Genomic DNA, 22,116 nt, shown 5'->3' on the forward strand with positions numbered 1-22,116 from the left:
CCATCACGCAGAAATGAGTCTCGAGTCACATATACATGCAGTATTAGAGGCGCTGTATTTGACTTGAGAATGGAGGATCTAGAGGTTACGGTCGTGTTTTTCTTCATTTTCGTTCTTCATGTTACTGAATACAAATGAGCATCTACAGCATCCCAAGGCTGACCAATCGCAACAATGAAAATCATTAACCCATCGCTGGCCTTGCTTGGCTCCAAGCCAGATTCAGATGTGTTGTGAGGCCATGTGGCAAAGTGCCCCGTCTCTGTGCTATTTATTTGTGTTTTATGTTGTATGTAGTGTGTTAATGTTGGTGTATAGTCATCGGTACATGGGATATAAATGGGTCTGTGTAACATGAGTTGTTTAAAATGTATATTTCTATTTAGGCACGAGGATTGAACAGCACTTCACGTGCAGGTAAAATGTAATAATATGTGGGCACAGGAAATTGCACTTCATTAATTCATATGCAGTTGTACAGACCCCAATTGAATGATTCATTAGCAATTGAGTCTCGGTACAGCTGCATAAAAGCAGCATGTTTTCACTCACTCAAGGTTGTGTGTTTGCTGAGTGGAGAACGGGTGCGGAGAAGGAGAAAACAAAAACAGAAGTAAAAGTAAACAATTAATTGAATTCACGGTGTTTGTCTGTTCATCCACTGTTTGTTAGTGGATGTTTCATTTAGTGTTAATTAGTTTTGTTTGTCTGTTTATTTTGGCCTCAAGTGCCGTGTGCTGTTTTTGTTCAACCTTTTATTTTCTGTTTGTTCATTTATTAAATGCTGAGCGCAAGCAAGCGCTCAGCTTCACCAAACTCCACGCTTCTGTCTATTCTCTGTTTCTGGTCTGACGTCAACCACTACAGCCGTCTTTGTGACAGGCCAGTGTTTTACAATTTGGTTCTCGCTCGGCTCGACAAATAGCCAACGGAAAAGGGGTAAAGAGCACAGGACGAGGCGATATGCTTCTCTGCTTTGGTAAAAACCTTTAATCTGTTGCTTAGAGAAATAGAGGTCAATATAAATCAATGAAATAACCCTATACGGATCCCATTGGTGTCCCTCTACCACCCACCCATCTCCCCCACCCAGGGGTGATTTATTAACCTTATTAATATCACTGAAAATCTGCCTTTCTACATTTAATACAAATTCCAGTATAACCCTAACAGCGTGTGAACTGAAGAGAGTTGACTCCTTTATAAAAACAGTAGTAATAATAATAAAATTTGTTTTTCACATTAGGTTTTACTTCCTATTATTTTCAGAGAACTGTGAAGTGTTTTCATGTCCTGATCATAGCGGAGAAACCACTGCATCAAGCAGTTTCCAGTCATTGAAATTGCTCTTGAATTCTGGCAGGGGCCTCGTCCTCCAGAGCACTTCATAACTCTATTGTCTGTTCAATTGATCTAGTCAGTAGACAATCTAAACACTGTACAAAAGGTTATGAAAATCAAGCACCCAACAGTGCGAGCGAGTCTCCTTGCACTTTAATCTGTAAATACGTGAGAGGGTTCTATTCAGTGACTTAAATGATGGTGAAGTTTAGATTCACTGAATACAACCCCCTGCCTATTAGGGGGCGTCTTTAAAATTCAAAAGCAAAAGGGTTCTAGTTATTCCAGTAAAACACAAACACTGTACAGAATGTATAACACACGGAAATTGTAGCCAGAGCATAAGTGTTTTTGTGGCGCTATAAGATTATACTCAGAGTCCATACAGACACACACAGAGCTCCACCCCACCTTGCTGTTCTGTATCAGTCTCAAAATGTGCTCGAAACAGTTGTTATTCAGAAATATGGCCTGAAGGACCGGCCGATCAGCGCAGTTTAACATCTCAGGGATAGCTCCTACAAAACAAGTACATACACAAATAAGACCACTCTTTTACACAGAGCCATTGCAAATAAATCCATTAAAAGGTGAAGTTCAATAGTAAATATTTTGTAGGAAAAATTCCATTATCTAGTTTATAGCCCTTTAAATCCTTAAATATCTTACCGGAATATGGAACGTGTTATTCTGGTTAGAACACGTGTCTATACTATATTATAATATACATCTATATATATATATATATATATATATATATATATATATATATATATATATATATATATATATGATATATGAGGAGCCTAGTGCATGCTTGCACGTTGTCACTGCACTATACTGCATGTGTGCTGGTCAGAACTGATATTCATTGGTGCCTTTGTGTCCCTTGTCCTCAGAGAGGACTAACTGGGTGCGCACAAAGCCAGCTGTGTGGGACTCACTGAGCATGCTGGTGCGGAGGGTGATAAGCCGGTCTTCCCAGTCTCTTGCCTCCCCCTCCCCAGCCCCCGCGCCAAGGTGATCAGAGTTGAGGACCCAGAAGTAGCTGTCCAGCACGGTCCTGATGTCCACTTGCCGCTGGTCCAGACTGCTGGCGTGCAGGAGGTGGATCACAGCGGTCAGGCACTTCAGGGTCAGCTGCAGCAGCTGCGGGTCCTTCATTTCCTGGTTGTCAGGGCAACAGCAGGAACTGAGGACCCCCATGAGGTCACTCACCGCTGAGGGGACGATGGCCAGCAGGGCATTTCTCTATGAGAAACACAAAAACTTTTTTTTTTTGTGGTGTAATCCATGCAAATATCCAATCACAAGACAATAAATCACTGGATATATAACAAATGGAAATACATAACAGGCATCATTTCAGCAAACTTTCATCAATACAGATGAAAGTACCTGACTTTGTTTCAGGTTTTAAACTATCTTGTCATGAGCCAGGTGGCAAGTGATGTTTAAATATCAGGCACCGATCAAGCCGCTGGTGAGAGAGTGCTTGCTTGTGTTTGAATTCAGATCACCCACAACTCTGAAATGTGAATTAATACAGATGCTTCTCTGTCCAAGGTTCAAACTGCAAGCACACATTTTCCTATCAACCTACGCATGCATATTAACTTCCTGGGAAAATTAGGCGATACCAAATCCAGACGAACATCCTCGCAGTGCCCTTCCTCCCTCTCCACGGGGTATTAATTAGACCTTGTCCACCTACACCACTGCTACATGAAATGTCTGTTCTGAGTTTTTTTCTGACACAGTAATTACCTGACTCATGCTCAATTAGCTATTCCAGTCCCTAGACTAGGAAGCCTGAGAAACGCAATACTATTGTATCACTTAAGCAAATATAAACCCCCTGCATATTTTTATGTTGCACTGTTTGTATTTTATAATTGTGATTGCACATTGTGTCAAATAGCTTCAAGAGCGAGCTTTACAGTTTGTAATCTATGTGCCTTTGGCATAGTAGGTTTTATTGTTAGAAGAGAACCCAAACGCTAAGGCAATGTAACAGGTTAACTCAACAACAACCTTTTGAGATTTTGACATTCAAGTGTCAATCTGCAGGGAAGGTTTAGGACTAAAATGCTGGAAACAGGCTTCCAGTCCCCGCAGTCTCTGACTGTCTTCTTAAATTTTGTCAAGTATCTCTATTTTAAAATAATATCTATATATTATATATATAGATAATATATATATAATATATATAATCTATATATATTATATATATATATATTAATATCAACAAATACTCAGAATTTGACTTTTTAAATACTCACAGGACTATAAATACAAACTCTGTGCAATGCACATAGAGAAAAAATTGAATTTGAACTACGCTGTCAACAACAGCAACAAACAACAGAAAAACTGCGAAGTACTGCTGTCTTGCTGCAAAAGAAAACACAAAAACATGTAATACTGTATATTGCAACTCTCTATACCTAGAATTCTTTGAATTAAAGATAACTGCTCATATTTTTTTTTTTAAGGGTAGCCACCCATGCAAGGCAAAACTGAACAACTGCATGGCAGCAGATTCATCTCGAGCTTTGCCCTGTGCATTACAACATAACCATTGATGACCAGAGCCCAGCAGGCTGTGCTCAATGGAGCCTTACCCTTCAAATCTCCTTTCAGCCTGCTACAAACTGAACTCAAAGAGAAGTGGGTTACCTTGCAGCCAATGATGATGGCGCCGTACAGGTGGACCAATCGCACCCTCAGGATCTCCGGCAGATTATCACTGTCCTTGAAGCTCTCTGTGGAACCAGAAGAAAATCTCATTTATCTCAGATCTCAGTCTGGCTAAACGCAGCTCCTGCAATTACTCTGGGTAACGGAAACTCTTACCCTTCACGACTTGTCTATTAGTCACTACTGTGGTAGATTCTTTTTTTTATTATTATTAATGTTGAATAACTTAAGTAAAAAGGTAAAATAAAATGTGCAAGCAGAAAATTAAGGGGTAGATGCACTAAAGTGTTGCGTCTGTCGCAATCGTTGCAAACCAGTATTAAACAAATGAAGCGCTGTTCGCATCATTTTAACAAATGCTTTGCAGCCGCAGTTCTTATTTGCACTTTAGCCTTAAATTACTATGTAATTCTGGGCATTCCTGTGGAAATTCGCAAAAACAGGGTGGAGATGAGAGTGCAACTGAGGGGTCAAAAATATTGTAATGAGATGTACTAAAGCTGCAGGCATTTGTGACACTTACAACTGCATCAATTTGTTAAGAGCTTTTGAAAGCATGTTTTAAACAGTCATAATTGTTGCTGGCATTTCCCAGTCCGCTTTTTCTCGTGTGTTGCTGGTTACGCTCAATGTATTTTTGAGACGAACACGCAAGTACCTAATTTTCACTAAAGTCAAGGTGTACTTACAAGCCTTGAAAACAAATCTCTATGACATTTTTCTGGGTTTCCCCAGTGTGTTTAGAGCAATAGACTGCACACGTGCCACTAACCCCTGCAGTTTATTATGAGCATCTGTACAGGACCATGATCTATTGTGCATTAATTGTCTAGGCTACTAAGTTAAATAATAATAATTAAAATGAAATAAAAAACTCTAAAATCATTTAGTTTAGATTTAAAATAAACTTTTATTTGCATGGTACACTAATGTGTACAATGCAGCAGCATGATTTATTCTGTGTTACCAGTGGGCTAAAGTAAAAAGAAAGTGTGCTAGGTATTCATTTGAGTTTACTACTGTAGAGGTTTATATTTTTATATAATGTAATGTGTAGCCTACCCAAAACATTTTAGTGTTATTTCAGCGCAATGATTTATATTTAAAAATAATTTAAAATTTCAAAATGTATGTGGGTGCGATTTTATTGCATTGTTTTTAAACCTGACACCTCCTTATGTCGGACAAACATTCAGATATATCGCAGTCCTGGAGTTGGCTCCCCATTTTTACTGTCTAACTGTGCATGCCTTAGTTGCAAAATACATAGGCAATTTCACTTAGAATTACTGTTCGTTTTATTTCTTACTGCACATCAAACAAAAACATACAAAACAATTAAAAACAAAGCATTATTATCGCACTGTTATCATATACACAAGCATTGCACAATAACACAAAGCAAATTAAATATCTACTTGCTGAAGTGGTTTTTTGAGCAACACACTAGCAAAAGTCACAGAGCAGTGACGTCAGCTCCCTAGCAACAAGCCTCCTATGTTAGGAATGATCAGTGGTTCTTAAACTTTTTTTGTGGCGGACCACACACTAAACAGTATAGCTTATTGAAAAATAAGCACATAAAAAACAAAATCACTATAATATTAAGAATAACTGTAGACCTGCCTTTCTTTGTTTTAATACAATGGATGGGCCTGTTTCTAGGAGCAAAGTTATTTTAAAATTGACATTTTATGGTGTAGTGTTATTTAGAGGTACGCGTTAAAAAATGGTACACAGAGCAGTGCACTTGCTCACGCATGGTTAAACAACATCCGATAAGAATAAGAAAGCAAGGAAACGACCATTTAAATCTAGTATGTTACAGTACTTTTACATATTTTTTTAATTGCATTTATATTTTACAGTTGTTTTTAATGTAATTAAGAAAATAGTGTACAAATAATTACCATATTCAATACATTGGGTATTGTACATTTTTTTATTTGTGCAATTTTTTGTCACATTTGATCTTTTCAGAGGCATGACGGTGGACAAGTGGCTAGAATTACAAGAACCAAACCCCAGTTTGAAAAAAAAAAAAAAAAAATCAAGGAGTCAAAGACTTAACAAGTCCACAACTTAATGAAATTGAAAAAAATTAAAATGCTTGGGCAGCTGGTGTTTTTATTGATTTGATTAAACATGAAGAAATGCTAATCGACTTAAAAACAGTTTGTCTTAAATCTAACGGTCTGCTACGATAATTATATGCTTCAGTGCGTAATTCGGCTGTTTAAGTTAAGAGTACTCAATTTTGCTATGTTAGCCACTAAACCGCAATGACAGCCTGTTAGTGACCAAAAAAAATGCCAATCATGTATTTTTTGATTGGCTTCTCCAGGTCAGCGGTAGTAATGCATGGATAGTGAACTTCGTCTTTGCCTCCTTTTCTGTATCTTTTCATTATCAACAAAAATACATGATTGGCATTTTTAAATGCTTGATCACTAACAAAGCTAACATTTCAGGTCATGTCAGCCCTGTCTACGGAGCGATTGAGACCTGCATGGAGGCTTCATTCATTTTAATTAATTACAATAAATGGAAACCTTGAAAACCTTTCCAGTCTAATGTTTACAACAAATATAATCTTGTTTGAGGGATTACTTTTTCTCCAAAGCAGAAGGACATAATAAAATTGTTTGATTTTTTGAAAAAAAAAAAACTTTTATTGTATCTATTTTATAAGCGGGATAACGCTCCAGGGCTTGTGTGTTGTTTTGCATATGGCTTTGCTGGTTGAACAACCCAACTACAGCCGTACGTAAATGCAACACAACACACACCCTGTCGTGCGTTTCCTTACTTTACAAGCTGCTGTGCGATTGCAAGTGAGCGAAATACACTTTAGCCACCTAAAACTATATATGATGGAGAGTTTAGACTTTTTTCATGCAGCATTTTCTTCCAGCTTCTGTAGCTCATTTTTTAAGGTCTCATATTTTGGGTTTGCAATGGGATCTATAAACTATGCTGCCGCGTCCTTTCTATAGTTATGTAACCTTTCCACGGACCACCTGAAGAGAGCCGGTGGACCACAGATTCAGAACCATTATAGTAAGGTATTGTTTATAACATAGCTAAAGGCGTGTCGTGCAAAGGATTTATGTTACAATTACTTTATCATACTTTATCATAACTTATCACCACACACTTCAGGGTGAAAGTGTTCACTACACTCCATTAGCATTAGTTGCGGTTGGTCATCTTCCAAACAAGACTTCCTCTGAAATTAAAACACTATCAATTTATATTTCCCAGGACTGGAGTGGTTTAAGTGCTTTTTGAAAGCCCCAGTGGAGGCTGTAAGTCTAAGAACAGGCATTACGAGATTCAGTTTAAAATCAATGCCACATGTCAAAAGTAGTTCCATGGAACATCACATGGATTTTCCTACGGCAACATCTATCAATTCAAGCATTCTGCCCACACCAAATAAAAGCTGCATTATGCCAGAGCCCATTCGAATACGGGAATGTGCATTTATAACATTCACAACATATTTCAACAATAGATCATTATCAAACAAAACTCTTCTGCAAAGATTCCTAAACGTTATTTCACTGTGGGGAACATTCGTATTGCGCTGTGCACTGAAGCTTTTCAGAAGCTCCGGGTAAAGTTAGCAAGTCTGTCAAAACACGATCTTACCAGAAATAAATCTCACAGAACAGACGTGCAGTACACTAATAATATGTATTAACAGGTAAGCAATGAAATACTATGGAAAATGCATATCTTTAATTGAACACGATCAGGATCCTCACTTCTTACATCTTGAGCTCAGATCACTGTTTAGAGCCTTCAAAAGGTCAAACAAACTAGGAAAATGACATCCTTCTATCAGTCTGAGCATCACAATAAGAAAATTAGTGATGTGGAGTGTAGACTTGGACAGAACTGTGCATGGAACAGTTCAGTTAATTCCAAGTATACCTTTCATTAAAGGTCAGAGTGATCCTTGTTCCTGTGCCGCTCTCCTCGGCTGTGTGTTTACTGCTGCACACCCAGTGTATTGAGCATCGAGTCACCAGGGAAAACCACACAGCACAGGTAGGATCCACAGAGTACTGACCCCAGTGATACAGACGGGCACGCACCCATGTCACACACTGCAGCTAAAAAACACATGTTAATTTCGTATACATAAACTTTTTCCTTGGATATTTTAGCGCTGTGTCACACGATTAGGTACAGCATGCCACTGTCAATCTCTATGTCAGAGTTACACACAAACACTGTCCCATTGCCAGTCTGCCTCAGCCCTGCCCTAGTAAGACCCATCACCTTGCTTCAAAGAGGGCAGGTTCAGTCTCCATGGCTCATCCAACCTTGAGCCCGTCTTCCTACAAACTGCCAGCAAATTATGTTAGCTGATTTCAAGTGAGATGGTGATGCTGTGATGTTATCAAGATCAACAAGGTCCATTGTGTATCCCTTAAAAAAACAGTTTAGTGAAGCATCTAAGTGGGTTGGAATTAAACTAAAGTGAAAGTCTCAACATCACAATGCCAGTCTACTGCAGAAAACATGCAGACCTTGCTGCACTGTAAAACATGGCTGAGAGGAACATTCTCTGACCACTATGCAGGATAAAAAGATCAATTTTCAAACTTGTGTGAAATATTACCAACTCTACTTCATCGGCTGGTATTGTAAATCCCTATTATCACTGACCTTAGGCTAACTAACAGTATCTTCGGTAAGGTTGTCCACTATTAGTGGTAACCAGGGTCTACGAAATCAGCGGAAAAAGTTTTAATAAACAAAAGATGACTCAGAAAGCATTTCACATCCTATGCTGTCCCCTGGCACACGATTCACATGTCACTGATTAGACATGTCATTAGGGCATTCCAAGTCATGGCGCTCCCGTCGGGAGTGGAGGTAATAAATTAGTTCTGAGCAGCTGGCAGGAGCAGCGTTAATTAGAAATGATTTCTCGAGAAACTGATAAGGTTAACAACCTTCTCAACTGGCAAAAAAAGGGAAAGAGGACAGACTTCAACTCTTATAAACTGGGATGCAGTTTGAAGGAATAAAATAAACTGTGCTCCTTAATGGCATGGAGCATTCCTTTGACGTACTTGAAATAAGGATTGTTTGTACCATGATCACACACCACTGCCATGAACTGTTCTGAAAAAGTAGACGTGTGGCACAATGAGGACATCTCTACCACACACCCTCCCTGGGATAGTGATTCATTGCACCCGGGGACAACAACGCAGGCAGCAGAGCAGGAGCAGCACAGGGACCATCTGCGCTCGTGGTGTTCAGTGCTGTCTGTCATTTGTGTGGAACTGAGCGGTGGTTTCGATATGTGGACTAGCAGTAAAGTACAACCCTTTCATAGCGCAGGCACAGCAGAGTATTCAAAGAGGGTGTATTAGGGTTATGTTTAATTCTTAAACATGATTAAACAATCTGGAGTGGTGTGTAACGAATCAGAAAAGCTATCTTTAGACAATTAATTTTTATTAACTACTGCATCATGTTATAAGTCTCCACGTTTACAGCATTTAATTGTACATGGTAAAGAATGTGAAATGATATTGAATGTGAAATAAACTAGTGTAAACTGTGCACTTTATTCTAGGTAAACAGCTAAGATTTTATAGTTTAACAATTACATTTTTAAGCAATATTATAAATGTTAAACACAAGGCTAATGTTTAAGTACTTAAACTCTAAACTACAAACGACACTAAATTCACACCTGTGGCAAGTGAGTGACACACAGCACAGGAGACTGAAGCCGCCTGACTGTCAATAGGGGAGGTAGGTATGCTGTCAGACAGCACAGGACAGTATAGCACGGACCGTGATGGAATGGGAGACTTCCACTCAGACAGCTGTTTGTTCAGCAGGTTGTTTATCTAAGCAAATTATGACGGTCACCTGAAAGACCAGGAGAGACACTGTGCCAGTTGGGGAGGTGCGGGCAACAGTTCACACCAACGCAGCAGGGGAAAGTCAGTGGGCGGTCTGTTGTTACGTCACGGCTGCATGTACAAGCAACAAACAGCAAATGCCAGCGGGAAAGGAAAGCTGTTTTCATAAAGAAGACACAAAGCTTAGTAAAAAAATAAAAATATTTCAACTAATGTGCTAAATATTATATATATAAATAATTAAAAATATATAATATATATATATATATATATATATATATATATATAGATATATATATATCTATATATATATAGATATATATATTATATATAAGCTTAAGGGGTGGGTGTGCTTACAACCATCCCACCCATCATAATCCCCCCCCCCCCCCCCCCCCCCCCAAAAATTACCCAATCCGTTATAGCAACAAATTTTGTTTTTAAAGGCAATCATGTTGTTTAAAATAAATCAATACTCACATTTCTTTGTGAGTATTGATATTATTGAGCATTATACACGATTACAAAATGCAACTACTGCCATTCTATCAAGCTTTGTTTTTTGGGGGGGGGGGGACTGTAAATACGGCAACAATCAGCGGTACTGTGCACTGGTAACACAGTACCTGAAACAACGAATAGTAAAGAAAAAAGATAACTGTGATCACCTTGCACTACCAAAGAAAGAAAGGTACAGCGAATATCATCGGCTGATACAGGAGCTGTGCTTTGATGAAGGCAGACTTAAACCTACTTAATGTTGTATTATACAACTCTGGAAAAATCATAAATCAGAACCAAGGTTAAATTCAAATTTTCCTCAGCAACACAGTGTGCCCGTACACAGGGAACGTCTGAAATAATTCCACACACTATTTCATCAGATTGTTCAGAAACTGATAGGGAGATGGAATTTGTGGCCGAATTCGACTTTCCCCCACAACGGTGCAAGACGAGTAATGCGAGGAAATGCAAATGAAAACCAAATGCAAAGGATGAAAAATGCAATATTTACTTTTATCATGTTCAAAGACCTAATTCAGAAAGGAAATACATTGTTTCTGAATCTCATTTGCTAGTTTGACATGTGTCAATTCTGCAAACATGCAGAGTCAGCTGGAGCTACAGTGGTTTGCAGAAGTATTCACCCCCTGCAAAGTTTACACAGTTTTGTTGGTGCCTGAGCATATGCTACAATTCTTTCAAATTAGATGTTACATGTAGAATCTACACAAACTACTCCACATTGATAAAGTTAAAACATGCATATAGAATATAAATAATTAAGATTTACAGAGAAAAACACATTAATCTCAGTTGCATAAGTATTCAACCCCTTTGCTACTGCAGCCCTAAAAATCAGCTCAGGTGCAAATTAATTGTTTGAAAGGTCACAAAATTAGTGAAATGGTATCAGTCTGTGTGTACTCAAACTGGTTTAACTTGTAGATAATTTCCCTCAGGTATATAATGACTTTCAATCTGCAATATAGTGATCCAACAAAGCAATCATGAAGACCAAGGAGCTTTCGAAACAAGTCAGGGATAAAGTGGTAGAGAGGCACAGAGCAGGAGAAGGGTACAAGAAAATTTCAAAGGCACCAATTATCCCTCTCAGCACACTGAAGTCAATAATTAGGAAGTGGAAGATGTATCATACCACCCAGACCAGATCAGGTCGCCCTCCCAAACTGAGCAGCCGGGCAAGTAGGAAACTGGTTCGAGATGTAACTCTGAAGCCAACAATGACCTTGAGAGATCTGCAAAGTTGTGTGTCTGAGATGGGAGTCAGTGTTCACACATCAACAATAAGCCAGTCCCTACACAAAGCTGGCCTGTACGGACGGGTGGCAAGAAAGAAGCCATTACTCAAAAAGCCTCATCTTAAAGCATGTATGGAGTTTGCAAAAAAGCATGTAGATGATACTGCAGACATGTGGAAAAAGGTTTTGTGGTCAGACGAGACAAAAATTGAACATTTCGGTCTAAATTCCAAGCGCTACGTCTGGCGCAAGCCCAACACTGCATATCACCCAGTCAACACCATCCCAACTGTCAAGCATGGTGGTGGCAGCATCATGTTATGGTGACAATTCTCTTAAGCATGGACTGAGAAGTTTGTCAGGATAGAGGGGAGAATGGATGGTGAAAAGTACAGTTCTTGAATTCTTGAGGAAAACCTGTTTGAGTCAGTCGAGGACTATGAAACTAGGGGGGAAATTCACATTTCAGCAGGACAATGACCCGAAGCACAAAGCCACACTGGAGTGGTTGAACAAGAAGATAATTAAATGTTCTTGAGTGGCCCAGTCAAAGACATAACTTGAATCCAATCAAAAATTTATGGTGAGACTTGAAGATTGCAGTCCTTCGATGATCCCCAACAATTTTCCCGTGAAGAAAGGGCAAAATTTTTAGCATTCTACTGTGCAAAGCTAGTAGAGACATATCCAAAAAGACTCACAGCAGTAATCGCTGCAAAAAATGCTTCTACCAAGTATTGACTTAAGGGGCAGTGTGAAAGATGTCTACTACACAAAACAAAAGCTGGTACAAGTTTCTACCTCATGGAGAATTAGGTGGACCATGTTTGTCACACAGATTAGCGTGTTTCCACATGGAGGTAATATATCTTATACCACACTTCATTGGGCATGCACTGGTATGTTTCAGTGAGGGTACATGCGGAAGTCATGTTTCTTGGCCCAGAACAGATGCTCGAGAACAATGATTTTGGACATAGCAGTGTGGCATTATACAGATGTTTGGGCGCATACAGATTATTATACAATGCCCGAACTGCGCTCTGCTGAAAAGAAATGGAAGAGAACCAAACTCCCTGCTGCTCTAGACTTCTACCGCTCCCTCCTCTCCTCCTTCTCTTATACTCTCGCCTCTGCTAAACACTCCAATTTAAAAATCTATTATCCAATCCTCCACTAACAACACCCGGAAACTATTCTCTACCTTCTCCTCCCTCCTCAACCCTCCCCCTCTATGTCCTCGGCCAACTTTGCCTCTTTCAGGCTCTGACCTCTCCCCCCTCCTCCAGGGTCACAAACCCACCATGTGCGCCCTGGACCCCATCCCTACTCACATCTTTCAAGCTGCTGCTCCTGCTCTACTCCCCTTCATCTCCTCTTTTCTCAACACCTTCCTCCTCTCTGGCCTCTTCCCCTCTGCCTTCAAACACACTTCCATCACGCCCTCCTCAAAAAACCTACCCTCAACCCCACCTCCCTCCAGAACTACCATCCTGTATCCCCCTTACCCTTCCTCTTTAAAACCCTCGAGTGGGCAGCTCTCTGCTTTCCTGTGTAACCACTCTCAGCTCGACCCTCTCCAATCTGGTTTCTGCTCTGCTCACTCCGCTGCTCGTTTGATGTTTTCTCTGCCTCGCTTCTCCCATGTTACTCCACTGCTCCGCTCACTCCACTGGCTCCTGATCACCGCTCGCATCCAGTTTAAGACTCTTATACTCGTCTATCGATCCCTTGACTAGACTGCACCCAGCTACTTCCAGACCGTCATCTCTCCATACACCGCCACCCGACTTCCCCGCTCCGCTTGCACTAAGAGACTGGCTGTACCTTCTCTACGCTCCCCTGCCTCCAGAGCCCGCTCCTTCTCCATCCTTGCAACGCAGTGGCGGAACGACCTTCCTACAGATATCCTACAGACCACCTTCCAGCGCCGCCTCAAGACACACCTCTTCAGACAACACCTGTAAAACGCAACTCTTCCCTTCTCTGCCCTTAATGCACTTTAAAGTGCACTTATCTGCTCCCTATTTTACTATATTTAATCCTGCACTTAACCAAATCTGTAGAGTCCTGTGTTTCACTTGCACTCTTATCTAACCCTGATGTAACTATCAACACTTATCTGCTCTTGTATTTGCTGTTATTATTGAAGTCACTGTACTTTGTATCTTGCTCTTAATTGTACTGTAATTCTTGTATGTATTTTATTTTGTATACAGCTTGTAAGTCACCCTGGGTAAGGGTGTCTGCTAAGAAATAAATAAACAATAACCAAATACATTCGGAACAGCAAGGTGGGATAGTTTATGTTTTATCTTTCATGTAGTGCTAATGTACCCTATAAGCTGAGCAAATTAATTTAATTAAAACATGTAAAAGAAAGTACATCTTTTTTTGCTGTTGTGCACATTGCCATTGAAAAGATACACCAGGGGGCGGAGTTGAGACAGCACTGAGGTTGGATAATGTGCACAAGTGTATTTTTGCGTTTTTCTTTAGCGTTTACAAAACCGCTAAAAATACATTATTTGAAGTGACAAAATCATGATGCGCAAGTATAAAAACAGGGATTATTTTTTCTTTTTGTATTTGTTTCTGTTTTGTTATCTTCCAGTTCATTTAATTGTTCTTCATCTAAATCATTACGTCTTATTACTTTTGCTATTTTTTTTTTTGCTGGTAATTGGTCACTCAGTTTTATAGCTTTACTGTACATCTGTAATAAGATGTAAACAAGATGGTTACTGTTACTTAAATTCTGTGAGGCAGCACAGTGATTTCTAATGGATGTGCAGAGGCTCCAACTGTCCGTATCCATCCAATATACAGACAGCTGGAACCTTGCTCGACCAATCACATTGCTTGTTTCACGTTCCATTGGCAGCCCTAGATTATAATATTTTATATACACTGACTCCAAGGGACAGTGGGAATCAGTACTTTATAAACAAAGTACGTAGTAAACACAATTCGAAATGCTCTATATAACTACGCACGGAAGTACCTTAAATATAAGCAATACAAGTAAGATTAACTGCCAAAGAACGGGAGTTTTTGTTTATAAAACGTAATAAGTAGTACCATTTTACAAATTTAAATTTTGAAAATTAAAATGTAAGTAAAATTGTATACATTACACATTTAAACTGCACAATGGCTGTGCCAACAAAAACACAGTAGAAGAATAAAAGTAAACAGCAACTGTTTTCCGGCCTGACGTTACAAATGCCTGTCCCAGGAAAATTGTACGTAATAAAACGGTATATATTTGTTATAAACAAGTCTGTTTTAACCAAATTCCCCACTGAAGTCCATGTTATTCGGCAGGGACATGTCTCCACAATACGTTGTAAACAGAACTCTGTTCTAACAAGACCAGTTTTAAGTGGCGTGCACCTGTATTCATATAATTTTACTGCAGTCTTCCTGTACTGTTAATCAAACAAAAAAACATTGATTTAGACTCGGTCCAACATACACCTGTTTTAAACTGGATTAGCCTCAATCAGAGCAGTCAGAGGAACAAGTTCCTTGGTCTAAACCGTTGGAAGGCACGGACAGATATGTTCAGTGTGGTTATCAGTAAGCGAATTATTTCCCTAGTGCAGTGTCATTGATTATGGCTAGCTTAACTTGGGGCATCAAGGCCTGATCAGTAATGTTTCTCATTCAATTAGAATCGTAAGGGTCATATTGTATGCTTCTCTGCCAGTGTTGGGTTGGCAAACACTGTTTTTATCTTTTTAAATAGTGGTTGGTAGAGAATGTGGCATCAGGAGCACACTGATGGCAGGAATCACACCAAGCTTTACTAAATGGTATGTCTCCCTGTAACTGCCCCTTGGTAATGTTTCACATAGTAAAAGTACATCAAAGTCTTTTAAAGCATAGAGAAAGCATGGTAAAGCATAAACAGTGAAAATCCCAGAGAGGCATGGTAAATCATATTAAACAAACACAGCAAACCATAGTAAACTATGGTAAATGCATAGGAAAAGCATGGTAAAATCATTTCCCCATTTGGCCATCATAATGGCAATATCTTACTATGAGAGCTTATCAATCCATGCATGGAAGCAATGAGAACGATTCTGACATCCAGTATATTTGTACACTGTACACACCCTGACCCTCACCTAACAGTGTGAAGGATTTACACTGACAGCAGATAAGTCAAACTCTTACTTCTGGCTGCCTGGGATGTAAAACTCAGAGAGACAAACAATCAGATTGCACTAGAACAGCCTGTCCAAAACTAGATCACCACATCTGTAGCCAACTGGCGGCCTTGTTTTGTTCTTTCCACAAACGCTTTCCTGCAGATAGGTTTCTTCGCTCTCTCTGGTTTGCTGGCACAGCCTCGATGGTCTTGAACTGCATCAGAGATACAGGAGTGAGCACCCTGCTTAGTTTCAACAGCGCAGCACACCCTCCCTGCCTCTTCAGAGTGCAGATGCAAGTTCCTGTTACAGCCTGATAAACTGATAGTGTCCCTGCATATGCTTTTCAAATGATAGCATGCAGTATCACAGTGCCACTTTATATCTTGTGCCGTGACAAACATGGAGTTTGCACACTTGAATAGTGTTTCAGAATGTTTTTAGACATTGAAGACTTTGATTTTAGAATTAGCCTGAAAACCAAAATATATAACTACTACCACATTACACCTCTTAAGTGTAAAATATGCCCCATCAATTGCCATTAATGTTCTGGTTTCATTTGCATCTTTTTGATACAGACATTTATTAATTCTGTTATATGAATTAATACAAACATGGCCATTAGGCCACTGAATATATTTCAAGCAGTGTTTGTTCAGATATTCAAGTATTTGTCCCAGCACTATTTAAATCAACAATGAATTGCAGAAGTGTGCACCTAGGACACCAAACTGTTGACCCACATAAGAAACAGCTTTACATTTCAACAATGGGTTTCCATTTCATCGTTTTCATGAACGTCAAAAGAAAAAGGAATGGACTAAGGAGGAGAGAAAAATGAACGTTGAGTATCATCCCTGATCAATGCTTCTGTGATCAATAATTGATAATGTTTCAGACAGAACACGCTATGTCACAAACACATATGCCTCTCCCTTCCCTCTCCAGGGATTCCCTCCTCACTCTCACACCTTTCACACCACACTCCACCTCCCTGCTGTCAAGACTTGCCACGAGACACCAACACATTTCCACTTGGGAAATGCTCACTTACAAAACATAAGTCACTGCATGTCTCAAATTGTCTCCAGAGGATCTTCCAAGACAGCCCCTGATTTGCTCAAGCAGTATATAATAGAGTTACAAGACTGAGCATTTGTGTATGGGTTACATACGCTCACTTCTACTTGCAATATTCCCTCATAAACAGGCGTTCGGGTCAATGATGATTTCTGTCCTCTCTCCCGGAGCTCCTTACCATGGAAGAAAGCTGTGAACTCCTCTGGCAGTGAGACAGGCGAGAACTTGTACTTGCTCCTCTCCTGCACGCTCACAATTTCCCTGAAAAAAGAGCACACTACAGTCACAGGCGGTACCTCTACAGCAAGGGGTCAATTCATGTATGGCTCTTATTTTTAAAGTCCTAAATGACAAGGCTCCAAAACTGTTTTGTATCGTATGCACTTGTTATCACTGCCGGTACCCCAGACTTGAGCAGTTCAAAGGCTAAGCCTTCCTCTGTGCTCCATGAAGCACATTGCTGTTGGAATATTGTGGCTCCACGTATCAGAGATGCAACGCATTGGATCAGGAGGAAAGTTCCTGGCTAATCCCTGCTGACCAGTCCTGGTCTTGAGTATGCCCCTCTATAACATCTTCCACACAAGACACTACATTTAATTAGATGAAGTAGTGTTGTCTTTCTGGAGGAGCTAAAGGCTTGTTTAGCTCTCCGTAAGATTGGTGCTAGCCCACGGCCCAATCTCTTACCCAGTCAGCTGCCTCCTCCAGGTCTGGTAGGGGTCGAACACACACTCCCACAGGTGCAAACCATACAGGACCACCGACTGCAGGGGGCTGTGCTCCCCTGCAACGCTCTTCAGCTGCAACAAAAATCAAACAATACATTAGCCAGACCTACAGACTTAAATCAAACATATCTGTACATGTAATTATACTGTAACATGTTTATCATAAAAGTATGTAAGCTTTTACTAATGCACTGGCTACTAAAAAAAGAATAAATATAGCAGAGCCAACCTTGGCACCAAGTGCCGAGAGAGTAAATCACTATGAAGTTCAGCATTCCTTTTAAAATGATTTAATTTCTCAGAATAGTAATCTTAGTGCATATCTAAAGGATTTGCTGAAACACACTGGAAGCCAGGGTCATGGTTTGCTGACAGTTTTATTGAGAAAAGGAGGCAGTGCATTGGAAAAGTTATTATGAAAACAAGAATACAGTACAGGCGGCCATACATGGAGACATCATAGTTATAAATATTTTATGAAAAGAGTATTCAGACCATGTGTTAAGATATGCCAACTTTCTTTATATTAGCATTAGTTATATCTATGAAATTAAGACAGGTGTTATAATGCAAAAGTAATTCCTTGATTTGAGCTACATAGAAATCTCCTTGTTTAATTCTGTGATGAATTTTCTGTCACTTTTCAATACTAGCAAATCAAATGAATACTGAATGCATACATTGGTATCTTATTTATGAATTTCTTTACACATACAGTAAAATAGTAGCAATATATTCAATATTTGGTTTTCCACACTGTTTAAAAATGATTGCCCCGCTACTGGCAACTGATATATTCTTTAGACCGAACAGAGTGGAATCTGCACAGACATAGCTCCAAGAAGTTTTCTGTTGTCCTAAATGTAATAAGATCGTCCCACATGCTTTCTAGTGGCTTGCAATCTGGTGTATCTATTATGCATGAACACTGTAGCAGCTATAGGATTTCAGTACATCTTTGTCATGCAGCACATCCTGTAGGTGTGCAAGCTTGGAAAGTTGTGCTTGTGATCAGAGCAATATCCTAGGCACTGCCGTTCATTCCAACAGTACAAAAAACAGCTATAAAAGGGGCACACGTTATAAGACAGCACAAACAGAGAAATGTACTGCCAAAAACATTTTATAAAGGCTCCACCACAATACACAAGGCAATGCATCACAAATATCGGTGATGTAGATTTTTTCTCAATATTTATTTTACGGTCAGAGGAATATTGTTAAAAGCACAGAGCAGGGAGGCAACTCTGCCCCTTCTAGCGGAGATATTTTTTCCAACCATGTCTAAGTGAATTGTTGTGCATCCCTGTCACACTGTAAGATCGTACAAGATTTCTGTCAACAATGAGAATCAAAACATTTTGGTTGTATTTAATTGATCTGAAATCATTCTAAAAGGACTTATGACAACTAACACGCCTCACACTGTGCCATGACTGGTCAGGGAATTAATAAAGAAACTAGCTGGCTAGATCAGGTGTATTAATAGATTTCCACTTGAGTAAAGGCAGAGAGGTCAAGGCACAGTACTGCAGTTATTGTTTGGAGTGTGATTTTGGCACACAGGGTCTTTGTCACAGGGTGATATCAAGACACTCCACTGTTAAAGATCAATTGAATAGACCCCAATACGTAAAAAGAAAAAGCACAGTAGCTCTACAGAGTATATAAACATGCATACATGGGGAACTAAATTCTGTATCTAAAAATTCAGGAACCTGCAGGTACAAAAGCCCATTCATTATGTACTCTGAGCACTGTTAGATATCAAAACTCAAGAGCATTCAGCGAGAATAACAAACTGCTATTACATTCTCTACTGGAGGAAAATCAGTGAGAAATGCACCCCGCAGCTCCCCCAAGAACAGGCTGTCTATCAGCACGGAGGGGATATCGGCATGGACAGCGCTGGCATTTTCCAGTACTGTCAGTGACCACTGGAATAGCCCACGGTTGTTAAGTAGGCAGATGCAGACATGAACTTTACATTGCAGGGAAAAACCAACAGCTATAACAAGACTAATAAAATGTATGAAAGTTGCAAAGACAGTTTACCTGTTACATTGGTTTTTGTACGTTGAGACTACATTGCCTAACAGTAGTTCATTCATAGGAGTTAAACTGTATTGTCTGATACAGCTGTGGAGGTGGCAGGGGTTTTTACAATGCTTTACTGTGTAAATGCAGCTAAAAACTCAGCTTGAATAGGTTACCAGCTTTGTAAAAATGGAAGAATGTCAGCCCTCAACAGCATACTGTCAGCAATAAGCTTTTAAGAAAGCATGTCCATTTCTGTGGCAGCAAACTCAAAGAGGTAGTTATATATTCCTGACACATTTCTGCAGTCAGCAAAAGGGGCATTGTGTGGCTGGGGCAGGACTGCAATCCTGTATGCAAGTAATACGCTGCACCACTGCTGATTCAGTGGTCATGAACACAGCACTAACCCAGCTTTTGCTCATCTGGTTTAGGTAAGAGTTGCTCATCTTGTTTGCTCACAAATGAAAAGCCCTAAGGCTGAACAAGCTGCCCTTTGGTTAACAATGATGAGGTATGCTTAGATCAGTGGTTCCCAACCCTAGTCCTGGGAACCCTGTGTCTGTCGGTTTTCATTCCAACGAGCTCTCAATTACTTTACTAGACCCCTTATTCAACTGATAATTTGCTTACTTAGACCTTTTTAATTGTTTTAAGCTCTTAACCAGTTGCAGATTTCAAGTCAGCTATAACATTTTAGAAGTAATTTGAACTCTGCCACTGTTCAAGAGCTGAAAACAACTAAAAAGGCCTAATTGTACTTCCACATCTTTGCAACAGGGTGTCGGACATTGGCTCTTCTGACTTTCTAGTTTGTTTTCTTAGTTCGGTATGTAGCACTGTGAGGGTTTTATAGTGATGACTATACAGCACAGAACAGTCCTACCTCAGTGATGCAGAAAGAGAGAAGCCTCATTGTCTCGTAGATGAAGCCTGGAGTTTGGTTATCTTCAATATTCTCAAGATTCCTGTGAGCAGAGGAGGGGAGATGAGGGGAGAGGGTTCATTAAACTGACGAAGCTGTATCCACCACAAGCATTAAATTGACTAATGAAACCACCACAAGCACATTAAAAAAAAATATTTATAAATACAGCTCTTGAACCAATGGGAGCTTTGCAGAACAGCACAGCCGTTGATCACAGTAATATTCAAACTGTTAAGATGTGCCAAGACTCTTTACAGGAGCAAAATCAGCTTTATCAGAGATTCCACTGTGCATAAACAAACAGCAGCATCATATAAGCTTGTTTAAAATATTATATTATGTATTGCGATGTTCAATAAACAGACACCACAATACTAGTATTTCCTTGCCTTGATATTAAATTGTACTGAATATTCATTAAAAAGAAACGCATTATGCTGTTGACAATCATGATCCTAAAGATAAAACGATAAAACAGACACGCACCAAGATGTTTTGTTCCTCTCTCATCCTCCTCAATCTACTTTTCCTCATTTGTCCATAAAGATATTGGGGGGGGGGGAATATATTTCACAATTTAATTGGGTAAGAGAAAATTCCTTCCACTCTTGAAAAGACAAACAGGATGTGTGAGAGAGTAAGTTAAATATTGATTCAAATTTTTTGCCCAGAATTAATAATTGAAAATGTCTAACCCTAGTCAAGTGTCTGTGCTGTAGTGTAAGCCCGCAGGCACAAAGGGAAAGGATGTGTAAACGATAACCTTATTATAGACCGACTTTGTATCTGGACAAACTCATTAAAATAACTCCCAGACGTGGTATTGCTGATCCACCCATACAGCATTCTAACACAGAAAATCAAAACGCACACAGGAGAAAGCACAGGCAGACAAGCACAGAGACACAGGCTCAAACACATGCACAACAATGCAGGGGCAGTCTGTGGCTGTCTAACGCACTGAGCAACTCTACCACAGCTACTGGCCGCGCTTCCTGTTTGACAGGCAACAGAGATGCAGCGCGCACTCCAGCATCTCTGTAACAGGCAGGCTAAAATCATCTCTGCTCATGACTTCCTTTGCAACCGCTGTGGCTACCGGTCTCCGAGTAGTGTCTCAGTACTGACATCATCGAGGCCTGGTTTCTCCACAGCAGCACTCTGAGCTCAGAGATAAACTTCACTAGTTTATTTATGAACAGCACCATTAAACCAGGAAGGGCCTCACGAGAGGATAACACCTTGACCCGTTAAGGAACTTCCAAACATACCAGCATGGTTAGACAACATGTGCATACATATGTTTACCTCTTTAAAAATACCTTTCAAGACCTGCCTACAGTACATTGTAACAGCCACAGGTCACTGGATTATGGACAATCTGTATAGGGCAGAGGTTCCCAAACTTCTTTTGCTGCGCCCCCCTTTACAGATTTTCTTTTGCTGCATACCCTCCCACCCCCCCGCCCCCTCACT

General features: G+C 39.9%; 1 protein-coding gene across 2 annotated transcripts in view; it reads right to left on the reverse strand.

The window, feature by feature from the left end:
- The window catches only part of LOC121314676 (neurobeachin-like protein 2), a 125,391-nt gene that overhangs the window by 64,801 nt on the left and 38,474 nt on the right, over window positions 1-22,116 (reverse strand). For both annotated transcript variants that reach the window (XM_041248172.1, XM_041248170.1), the window contains exons 4-9: window positions 20,599-20,680; window positions 17,635-17,747; window positions 17,123-17,205; window positions 4,021-4,106; window positions 2,286-2,592; window positions 1,753-1,859 (exon numbers count right to left, since the gene is read on the reverse strand). In XM_041248172.1, coding sequence (XP_041104106.1) covers window positions 1,753-1,859; window positions 2,286-2,592; window positions 4,021-4,106; window positions 17,123-17,205; window positions 17,635-17,747; window positions 20,599-20,680 — 778 coding nt within the window. The remainder of the gene's footprint in view (window positions 1-1,752; window positions 1,860-2,285; window positions 2,593-4,020; window positions 4,107-17,122; window positions 17,206-17,634; window positions 17,748-20,598; window positions 20,681-22,116) is intronic.

This window comes from Polyodon spathula, chromosome 4 (assembly GCF_017654505.1).
Source record: "Polyodon spathula isolate WHYD16114869_AA chromosome 4, ASM1765450v1, whole genome shotgun sequence".
NCBI classification, from domain to species: Eukaryota; Metazoa; Chordata; class Actinopteri; order Acipenseriformes; family Polyodontidae; genus Polyodon; species Polyodon spathula.